The following is an 11,623-nucleotide window of genomic DNA, read 5'->3' on the forward strand; positions in this document are numbered from 1 at the left end:
ATTACCTCTTTCAAACATGAGCATATGCAAGCTTGAAGAGCTTTCTCACAAGGGGAATCTGAGCCTGTGCGTCGCAATTAAAACACTTTGATGGACAGGTGAAACTACGTGCCAGGTTCCCTTAGCCCACAAGGAGAGACTGTGTAACTAAAATTTAGAAACATAATCCTAGTGAAGGGGAGCTTGCACTGAAAAAGAAAGTGAAAACCTTTCTTCTCCAGTTTGCCTCTCACGTGCCTGTGTATTCATAGAGGCCAAGAGATTCTCTTCAGCCACCAACGCATAGTGCCCTCTAGTCGAACCTGCCTCGGAAGGCAAGGTAGATTTTGTGCAAATTATATGTAATGCCTTACATTTTTATTTTGTCATAAAGACAGTTTTTACCAAGTGCTGTTTGAGGCATGAGGAAGACAACGAAACAAGACGCAGTCCCTGCCCTCGAGAGGCTTACCCTCCAGCATCCAGGCACTGGGTTGCCACTGTGATCGGCGCTGCAGGTGCAGAAGTGCAGGGACATCAAGAGCACATGGGAGGGGCGCAGGACCTCAGCTCAGGGCCCACATAGGACTTCCTAGAGAAAGAAAAATCAGGACTCTGTTCACTAAACACTCAACCAAGCGGAAGGCAGAGTGAGGACAGGGACGAGGGGGTAGGAGGTCCAGGCAGAGGGAGTCATAAGAAAAAGACCAGAAAGCCAGATAGAGTTTGGCCCTTTCTAGAACTGAAAGTAGTTCAGCAAAGCCAGTCCTTGGAGGAGCAGAGAGAGGCTGACAGGTAAGCACGGGGCAGCTCATGTGGGGGGATGACATTTATGCCAAGGATCACCATGTATTTTATCGCAACACCAAGAAGGAGCTGTCGAGGGGTTTGAAGTAGAGGAGTGATACATTGGGACTTGTGTTTTCAAAAGATCATTCTGGTGGCAGACTTTAGCGTGGATTGGAACGTAGCAAAATGGGAGGCAGAGAAACAGGTCTAACTGCTACTATAGTCAACCAGGCAAAATAAGGGAGGAAAGAAATAGGGCAGAACAAACCATTGAAAGGCCATTTGGAAAGCAAAATATGTGGATAACAGGATAGACATGGTAATTCTTATATAAAGGACAGCAAGATATTTACCCCTGTTACATACAAATTAATTACATGTCAGTTACTTGTGAATTGTGTGCCTATATACGTTTAATTTCGTTCCATAGAGAGGACTTTGTAACCTCTAGGAGCGGCATGTGCTAGTGGGGAGGAGCTGAAGCAGTAAGCCCCTACCAGGATCAACTGCCACATCATCCGATGTGAGCTCTGCACTGTCCATGCTAACGCCCAGCTGGCACAGTTAGAGTTTTTGATGCCAAGGAAGGGAACTGAAAGGGGCTTCAGTGGGCCCTGTGTCTTGAACGCTCTGTCTTCTCATGGGCCTATGAATTGCTTACAGCCCCAGAGCTCCTGTGGTGGCTCCAGCCTCCAGATCTGGATAGGGCCTCCTTTCCCCCGAGCCCCACGGGAGCCTTTCATCAGGACAACGCATAAGCTGCGAACACAGCCTCACAGTGACAGTGGCCAGGATTTGCTAATGCTCGTTAGCAATTTGAAGTTTGGAATGTGAAGCGGGCTCTAGATCAGCAGCGAAGTCCCAATCTACCCCACGATGCATTTCCTATGAATTACAGTTTAGGCTGCAATTAATAAACCAGGTTTAAGTGAACATTAAACCGACATAATCAGTGTTAACTTTTCTGAAGAAAAATAAGTCAGATTGATTCATGAGATGCATAAGAAAAATGTCCAGTTTGTCACCTTTTATTTGCTGATGGCTGTTGTCTATCCTTTGGAAGAAAGGGAGTAATATGTTATTTTTAAATCGGTAAATTTAATAATACCTTGCCAAAATTTTGAATCAAGGGCTTTTCAGTTGCGTAACCTTTTGTAGACTCATTTGAAAGTTGCATTCGTTATTTCTTCTAAGTCTCAGGGGTTTTTTTACACAGGCACTGAAGGTCCTGAGAACCGCGGAGTTTGCTCCTTTTGTTGTTTTTATTGCTGCACCAACTATTACTCCTGGTTTGAATGAGGTAAGAACTGGTCATTGTTTCCCCAAATTAGCACATCCGCCCATAGTCAGGATCCCTTTGTGTTGTACGTTAAAAACCATAGCTCCATGTCATTAAGGCGACTAAGTGACTAAGCGAAGCTGTGCTTCCATCTTGATGCTGGCTGTTAAGATTTCTGGAGTTTGAGGTCCTCTTTCAGTATTAGGAATTAGGCCATATAGAGAGGTGTGGTTCTTCTGAGATCAGAGTCATTAGGCAAATTCAAGCCTTCATCCCCAGCACAATCACCCTGTGGCCTAATCAATAAGTCTACTTTTAAAGTTTAAAACCCTCCAGGGCAGAGGCTTTCCAGGCAGCTCCCTCCCTCCAGGGTTGCCAGCCCTCCCCCCTTCTCCTGATAAGGACCGTGCCAAAAAAGCAAAGCTGCAGCCCCAGGCCCAGCTCTGGGTCAAGGATTGCTTTGCCAGAAAACAGTTGTAAGGAATGCAGAGGTTCTCCTAGGCAGCCTCTGGAGTAGAACCCGTGCCGAATTTCTGTCTGCGCCCCTGGAGACTTCAAACCTAGGAATGAGCTCTGTCCCCTATCAGGACAACTCAAGTCAGCAGCTGCCACAGAGATGGTGGCTGTAAAAGTTGGCTGCACACTCCTCCTACCAGGCTGACCTAGAAGGCCCCCCTATTGGTGGGCAGATAAGAAGGTAGGTAAGATATACATTGGTGCTTGGTGCTTATCTGCTGTAGGGTAATTATTAAATTAAGAAGAGACTCCTCCGCAGTTATTCTGAAGATCATTACTTCTGCAAGGTCCCGAAGCCACCAGAGGGCTCTTGGTGTCCTGTTCAGTAAACACTGGCTTAAATGCCCGAGCTTATGACAATAAAATCAGGACTTGGAACTTTTCACCCCGTGTACCCTTAAGGAAGATTAAATATTGAGATTTCTATGTTCCTTATATTTTCAGTCATTATTTTCTGGCATTTCACTGGCAAAAGGGGTATCCCTTTGTAAATTTTACTTTTTTGTCTTATTTCATGAGCAAACGTGTTTGAAGTTCCACATTGTGGTTCGCTTTTATTCTTTGGTTGCCATGTATTTTTCCTGAATTATCATCTTTGCTTTGTTTTTGTTTGCCTGTTTTCCTGCCCTTTTACTAATTTTCCATAGCTGCCAAAATGGTGCAGAAAATTGCCTGTAAGTACCAGCTAGGAGGTGATGAAATACGGCCTTGTTTATTTTCATAGACTTAGAATGTAGACATTTTGTTCCCACAAATCCTTGCTTTTGCTGTTAGAATAAAGGCATTTTGTTTTCACTGAGTTAAATCCTGCTCACATGGAAGTCAAGCCCACAGACAAGCTGTTGTCGAGGAAGAAACCGTGACAAATACTTGTAAGATCCTTAAGAGGGAACTTTATTTTTCTATGAAGAGAACTACATTAAAACTTTGATGCTCTCAGCCATCAATTTTTTTGAATGTTTTTATCAGCCCAGCTTTATGGGCGGATCATAAACTCTAGTAGTGGCTTTTGAAGCCCAGGACTTTATATTCCAATAGGACCCCCTAGCCCAGAGTGATACGGGAGGAATTGTGCCTTGTCATGCTGGTAGGAAGCACTCCTGTCTTTGGGTGAATGCATGTTTCCTAAAGTGTTTTTTGTAAAGTAAAGCCACAGTGAAAATACTATGCTTTTTAAGTGCCAGCAGAAAGTGCGTTGATAGGACCTTAGAAAGTGACTAACTGAGGTCTTATCAATACTGTAGTAGTTAACAACCTAACACCCAAAGCATGCCATGTCCTGCTTTGAAATTCTGGTAGGAGATGACAAAACAGGTAGAATACTCTCATTTCAGAGTGTCCTGTAGAAAATATTGAGTTCCCAACTTCCCTGGTATCTGTCTGTCCCCATGATGGAATCAATCATGTGTCGCTTTTGGTCCCCTTCCCAGAGAGTTGCACCCGCAGGTGCACCAGGAAAGGTCTCTTACAAATAACAGGCCTCAGAGAAGAGGAGGGATCCTAAACCATTGCTGGGTGCCATGGCTCCCAAGTCCCTGAAAGCACTGCATCTTTTAGTTTTTCCGAAATTCCGTCTCTGTCATCATAGGTCCCCATTTCCTGGTAGAATTGCTCTGTCTCTTGATTATAAATGTAACAACACTCATCGCATCATGTAATGGCCAGTACTAGTCAGCCAAGTGCTTGTTCTTTCAATCACATTTATTGAGCAGTTAGTGTGTACAAGGCACAATGCCAAATGCTAGGCACAGCAATGACAGACCACAAGACAAGTTTACGGTCCAGGTGGGGAGAGAGATACTACTCAAACAAACAGGTACTTAATTGTATCTGTGTATATTTTAAGACTCAGCCCAAGAGCTCACCTACCTAGTGTTGGGGGAGATGAGGGCAGTTAAGGTGACTAACCAAGTTGCCTGGTTTCAGATTTGAACTCGTCCATTGAATGTTCAGCATAACATGATCTGACCCATGAAGATGCAGAGGCAGATTTTCTGGTGGCTCTTAAGAGACCCGTGTCTCAAAAGAACTGCAACTCTGAGGCTAAAGTTAGACCTACATGACAAACTAGGGACCCTGAATTTCCTCCTTCTATGGGCTCTGGTGAGAGTTCTCAAAATCTGTAACGAGTTGTGGGAGTTGAAAGTTCTTTGGTCTAGCAAAACTCCCTAGAGTTCAGTGGCTGCTTTTCCTTCCGAGTGTTTTCCATAAGAGACGTGCATACTTACGAACAGTAACATTTGGCCATTTCCAATACAGACCAGGTTGAGGGAGTTCATCAGATGCCAGTTGCTGTTGTATCTAGGCAATGGCCTTATTTCATCCTTTGTTTGTAACGTCCAAAAAGCTTTTGCCTCTGGCATCCACTGCTGTTGAGTGAGGGCCATCATATGTAATTGAATTCCTGCAACATGTTGAACCTCGAAGCAGAAAAGAGAAAAATACAACTTAATTTGCTGTCCAGAGGCAGGAGCTTCTTGGTGCAAATGCAGCAGGGCCCTGTGGCATGGTACAAGTGAGTGCAGAGGGCCAAGGGAAGGCAGAGGCAGGGCTCTGACGGCACCACCAAAGTCCTCCCACCCAACAGGAGAGTGCTGGGGATGAGAGGAATGTGGGCCTCCAGTAGAGGAATGTGGACGGAACAGCTCCGCTCTGCCAATCAGTCCCCAACTGACCCTGGCACAGGCACAGCTAGGCCTGGTGGGGCAGTGTGTTTGCCGAAGAGTGTGTGTTTTCTCTGGTCCTTCCAGTTTGGCGTGGAGCCCTTTGTTGCATGGTGAGCGGTCTGGGTTGCAAGCAGTAGTTCTGTAACCCTGCCATCCCAGGAACGGTCGTCTCCTCTGTCATGAAGCGGCCTCGGCCTCGTGCCCAGACGTGGCACGCCAAGGTCCGGCCTTGGCTGTTTCTGACACTGGGATGAACAGAAATGTGAAAAGAGAAAGAATCCCGCTGACTTGTCTCTTCTCTCTGCTCTTCCCTTCTCCCATGCCCCCCCCCACCTCCATCCCATCGCCGTTTAGGATGAATCTCTTCAGCGCCTGCAGAAGGAATCTGATATCTTACAGAGAACATACGCACACTACTTCGATCTCACAATTATCAACAATGAAATTGATGAGACAATCAGACATCTGGAGGAAGCCGTCGAGCTCGTGTGCACAGCCCCTCAGTGGGTCCCAGTCTCCTGGGTCTATTAGGCCTGTCCCCAGATATCTGATGCATAACTGGGAGCCACCTCATACATGGAAACGCCTCTTTGTTATCGGCCTTGTGTCAGCAGGTCGTGGTCCCTAGAGACTACCTAGTTGTAGTGTGACCTACATTTATAATTATTGTCATGTCCGAATAGGTAGGAGGAGAAAAACAATTACACACTAATTTAAAGAGACAGTATCTTTTTTAATCAGTTCTCCTAAACTTTAATAAAATGTACCTTCAAATGTATGTATTATTCAATCCTTTGGAATGTTATATTTTTGGAAATCATAGCTTTTTATTTCCAAGGCCCCTAAAAACTGCACAAAATAGATGCTGCTTTCTATAATCTATTTTAATAATATAAACAATGATTCTGTTACCTTGACTGGGGGTGGAAAACTACATTCTTTTTAGAGTCTGATTTTATGGATTGGAATATCTTTCTTTCCTTTATTTATTTGAAATAATCAGTCTAGTGATTACAAAACAGTCATAAATTTTTAAAGGCCTTTTTTCTCTTTCTTTTTTTTAGAATAGTATTTTTTTTAAGTCCTTTATGTAACATCCAGATAATGTGATACTGTCTCTTTGAAGCACCCTGTAAACCTTTTAGAGATTTGAAGTTGGGTCTTGACTCTTAATGCATGTGGACAGTCGCGAGCGTTTATGCTGTTGGTGTGTCTGTGTTGGACAAAACGATCTGTAATCTACAGCCAAGTACATTCCGTTCACGGGGCACACCCAGGGGAATAAGAATAAAATGCTATTATGACTAAGTTGTAAAACCTATGCACATCCCTTGCATTTCGGGCAACTTTATAAAAAAGAAAACAAACAAAACTGATTTTTATTAATAATCATATAGTGAAATGTGTTTGTAATTTTGTCTCAATTTAATTTGTTGTAAGGTGGGAGGGGGAATTGCTGGTTTCACCATTTCAGATCTGTGTTGTCTGAGAGTATTAACGTTTTAATTAAGCAAAGAAATGAGGATTTTTAAAATGTATGTAATTGTTTTAAAGCACCCATTTTAAGAGAATATACTGTGCAATGAAGAAACCAGTTTAGGCATTTGCTATAAACTGAATTATTCCAAAAGAATAATCTATAACAGCCCTGTAAATTCCTTTAAAATGATAACTAACAGGACAGTTTGACCAATTTTTTAAAATATACTTCCTTTTATGTGTTCAATATTAAATGCCTTTGGGTCCTTCATTTCATTATAGATTTGTTCAGATATACAAGCCAATAATCTTTTAGATTTTATAATTCATTAGATGCTCATTGAATCATCAAAGGCCCAGGAGCGACTATCAGTTGGCAGGAAAACAAAATACTCTGCCAGAGCACAGCTCAGACCATGCCTGGCTCCCAGAACACACGCAGTGCACCCAAAGGCCACCAATGTACTAGGGGCCATCTGTGGTTTTTCCTTCCTCTTGCTATATCCCTTGGCACAGGAGAATCATCTTTCCTTGTTGCTTTAGACACTTTAACCATCTCATCACCCTTACATGAGGTCACATCCTTCCAATACAGCGGATTCAGGCTGGAGGTTTTCCGACTCTTGCCAGAGGTCAGTGGAAGGTTTTTCATTAGAGTGTCAGGGTGTGTGAAGTGGTTCTATTAACCTGTGATCCTTGAAAAAACTACCATCATGTTTGCTTCTTGAGAGTTAGATGGCCTCATCGCTTTGTGCCTTGGCAGGATGTGCAGGGTGTGTTCTGAGCTGAAAAGCTCCTCTTGAAGGACCACACAGAGAAGACATTTGTATACTCCTTTTACAGTGTCATCCCTCCCTACCTACTCTTATTAAATGATGCTGATGTTTTTTCCTCTGATGTTGTTGTTTGTCAGTGACCGGATGAGTCTGCAGCTTACCAACAAGATGTTGAGTGAACTGCTTCTGTTGGGGCTCCATAGCAGGGTAACCAAACTATCACCATACTAGAGATATCCTGGATGGAAAGAGAAACCCTGTGAGTTGTTTAGGGCTGTGTTAGGATTGATTCAAATCTAACCGATGCCAAGACCAGGTAGTCGTTCCCATGATGGTACTGACCACAATCCAGGCTCTTCTCAGTGTGAAAGGGCCTGCTCTACCTCTTTTCCAATGAAGCACAAAAAAAGAATACAGCTAACACACAGGGAAGAGAAACCCCCTCCCTCTGGTAGAAACCCCCATGCCCCCACTTGCACTTTTAGACCAAATCTCCAGAGATGCTGACGATGCCTGGCTTAAGCCCTCCTCCACGTCGATAAATGTGCATCAAGCAGAGAAAGAGAAAAGCAATGCCGATTTAAATGTCTGTGTCCCAGAACTGAGAAGCATTGTAGTGCTAGTCCTCTCTTCCCGATGGCTTTGTGCAGGTGGTTTTATGGGTCGCTGGGGAAGCATACAGGCAGGCATCGCTCTTCCCATTGCATAAATGGCGGAATTCCTGCACTCAGAATTCATTCTATCTGACTTCTCGACGGGATCATCTGTTCCATTCCACTAATACACATCTTTTCTAAAGCAGTGTCTTTATGACCTAGCAGAAAATACTGAAATATCTGAATTCGGAGTAATTTCAGTATGTTGCTGCTGCCACTGCGTTACGATTGTCCGCTAAGCAATCACAGAAAATTGCTAAAAAGCTGCTTTATTGCTTCCATTCTATCAGCAAAACCATCTTTTTTTCCTTTTAAATACTGGAGCAAATGCGTAGATTATTAAATATTATCACTGCTCAAATGAGCCATATGCTGAGGGTTCGCAACCCCACTCCCCACAGCGAAAAGGGGGTCTTTTTAATACGCTGAATTATTTGTTAAAAAGAAGAAATGTCCTGATTTTTTAATCATCAGGCAGTAATTACTTTGCACATGTATCATATTCAATTTTAACACTAAAATGGGAAATGCCATTCAATCCATCTGGAAGTTTCCCAGTGTCAAGATAATATGGTAGCCTTTTAAAATGCAATTACATGTATCTCCTGTCAGCTGAGATGGTTTAAAATATTTGCTCAGAGAGGAAAAGGATGACCTACTTCTCGCAATTTGCACTGAGAAGACATCTTCCGAGCCCATTCTATTGGTGTCCGAATATCTAGAGATGCTGCAAAGCCCTCGCTGCATGGAGGCAAGTGCTCCTCTTCCCGCATCCAACCCCATCTCACTGCTGGGGCCAGCCAGTCAGCTGGGACTCGGTGCTACGGTTGTCTTTTAAAAGCCTTTGATCTCATTACTGGGGGGGGGGGGGGCTGTGTTTTGTTTTGAAATCACTTGTAGTACATTAAGGCTTTCAGTGCATCCCTAGAAAAAGTGTAGCCAGTTGAGCGTCCCTCGGGGAAACTGAACACAGGAGATGCTGACAGGTGGCCCAAAGCAAACTCTTGTATTCCGCTAATGCAATGTCCTTCACTTCAGGTCCGTGTCTTAACTTGGGGCAGAGAGACATGCTGCTATAGCTAGCAAGAAAAAATGTCTTGATTAATAAACTCTTAATTATAATGCTTCCCATGCTGTGTCCTTGGGAAGAGGAGAAGGGACCTTCCCAGCGGCCTACCCAAAGAAGCCCCTTAAGGTCCTCATTTCTCCTCCTCGCTCCCTATCATTAAGCTGTGTGTGTATGTGTGTGTGTGTGTGTGTGTGTGTGTGTGTGTGTGTGTGTGTCTGGGGAGGGAGCGGGGAAGGGGTTTGTTTTTCCAGAATTGAGCACAGCCTCCTAATTCCATCCTCTTTACAAGGGCTTATAAATACTGAGGCTGATTACAGCATGTCATAGGCTAAAGGTCCCTGAGCGCTTTTCTCTTATTCTGCGCCTCGCAATTAATTCTCCTCTTAGGAAGATTTTGCTTCTCGCTGCAGCTTACATAAAAGGGCTACAAGCTTGAATCGTGAATCCTTTGATTTGGTAGAACTTTTCCCCTCTTACCCCTTTAGAACTAAGGTTTGCCTCTCCACTTGGTGTCTTCCATTACAGGACTATGCCCAGAAGGCTTAATGCTTGATTGGCTTTGCCCACACTCACTTATCAGTTTGCCTTAAACTTGGAGCAGTTGGAGGTCTCAAGTCTTCCAGCTCAGTGAGTGAAGTTTACCTGTGACACGTGTCCAGAAAGTAGAAGAGTATGTTCAGCAGCCCACATCCCTTTTATCTGGTCTTTTCTCTGCCACTCTTGGGCCGTAGCAGGTGGGCGGACCCAGCCCACAGAGAGAGGAGGAGGGCCACGCCATCTCTCACAGAGGCACTGCCGAGTCTTCCCTCTTGGGGGGTGGGATTGAAAAGCCAGAGCTCCCCCCACCTTTCACCTGACCCTCCATCAGTTCTCTTGAACCTGTGCAAATGGACCGAGCAAAAGAAAATGGAAAGAGATGTTTGTCACCACACAAGAGACCTCGTTTCTGGCCCCAAGCACAACTCCGTATCTGTGTGTGCTCAGAAACTCAAAACTTTGCTGCCACTTGTGTGTTAGTTCCGGTCTCTCTGGCACGTGACCTAGGGGACCTGCCAGTGTTCTCACCAAGACAGGTCTGGGGGGCGTGGCCACCTCGGGACCCAGAGGACGTGCGACCTCTTAGGAGTCCTGTTTTGGGAGTAGAAATAGGCGTTCCTCCACAGTGAGTCGCCCTACCTATTTTTTTTTTTTTTTTTTCATTTTGAAGAGACCAAGAGTTAGGGGAATTAATTTCCAGTCTCAGCTGTGTCCTAGAATGGCAGCCATGCAGGCGGGGGGAGGCTGCAGGAGCAGCAGGCAGGGTAACCGACGCAAAGGCCACACGAGCCTCAAGTGCTCAGACCAGAGTGTCGCGTTTCATTGAAATGCAGGTGCGTCGCCATTCAAACTCAGTACTCGGGTTGTTTTGCATAAAGTTTTGCCAACGTGTTCTTTTTTCTGTATGTATAATTGCCTTTTTATAAAAGGTTTTGAAGTATTGTCTCAGTGATAAAAAGAGAGCGATGTTAATGGTTGTTGTATATTTCACCGTATCCAATTGTAAGTATTTGCAGGGTACAGCAAAGCCTTAGCGTGCAAGAGCGTTTGTGCAGGAGGTGTCCTTCAACACCCAGGAGGTGAAGGGATCGGAAAGGTTCGGATTCTCTGTAAATGTCCCGCTTTTCTTTCTCTCTGTGTGTATCTATTTACATGCCTTAGCACACGCCCTCCCGCCCCGATCCCTTTGCCCTGTCGCCAGAACTACCCGGACGCTGGTGCACTGCCAGTCCAGTACAAGTCGATGGAACCCTAATCAGTTATCTTGTGTGACAGGGGAGGAAGAGAATCTCCATAGTATTCTTTGTAGAATATACATACCTGTAGGATGCTGTGTAATGGGAAATCATAGAATTGGGCTTTTGTCATTTCAAAGTTGGAGAAATGTATGAATAAAATGTATAAAACATAAAAAGGCGGTTGTCTCCTCGGATTGCAGGACAAACAGCTTGGGGACAAACAGCATGCACAAGGGTCAGCGGAAACTCCCTCCCAGAAAGGTCTGGAACAGAGGGCGGCACCCGGGTTCCCCGGGTTCACCCTGGCGGTCTCGATTTTCAGCATGGCTGGCGGAGACTGGCACAAGAGCTGTTCAAGTTCAGTTGCTTGCGTTTCAACGCAGATTTAAAATAGCTGCAGGTTTAAAGAAAAGATGAAAAAAAAAATCCAAGTAGGGACAGCTCCTAGAAATAGAAGTCTAAACTCATTTGAGTGGTGTAGGCACCCAGCATGGAAAACACATCCCTTGTTTGACACTGCACAGAAAGCCTCAGGAGGAAGCCTGCTGCCCTTGGTGTGGGGTGGCTGGCTTTGGTGGTTTGCTGGAGTCTGGGATGCGGCCCCTCGAGTGCCTCAGTGACCTACTTTACACCCTCCCT

At 44.7% G+C, this 11,623-nt stretch overlaps 1 protein-coding gene across 4 annotated transcripts in view; it reads left to right on the forward strand.

Annotated features, from left to right (window-relative positions):
• CASK (calcium/calmodulin dependent serine protein kinase) overlaps positions 1–7,605 on the forward strand; it is a 370,370-nt gene extending 362,765 nt beyond the window's left edge. For all 4 annotated transcript variants that reach the window (XM_081126670.1, XM_081126672.1, XM_081126671.1 and 1 more), the window contains 2 exons: positions 1,985–2,068; positions 5,584–7,605. In XM_081126670.1, the coding sequence (XP_080982796.1) occupies positions 1,985–2,068; positions 5,584–5,760 (261 nt within the window). In that variant the 3' untranslated portion in view covers positions 5,761–7,605. The remainder of the gene's footprint in view (positions 1–1,984; positions 2,069–5,583) is intronic.
• The last annotated feature ends 4,018 nt before the right edge of the window (positions 7,606–11,623 follow it).

Source organism: Miniopterus schreibersii (assembly GCF_964146895.1).
Source record: "Miniopterus schreibersii genome assembly, chromosome: X".
In the NCBI taxonomy this organism is placed as follows: domain Eukaryota; kingdom Metazoa; phylum Chordata; class Mammalia; order Chiroptera; family Miniopteridae; genus Miniopterus; species Miniopterus schreibersii.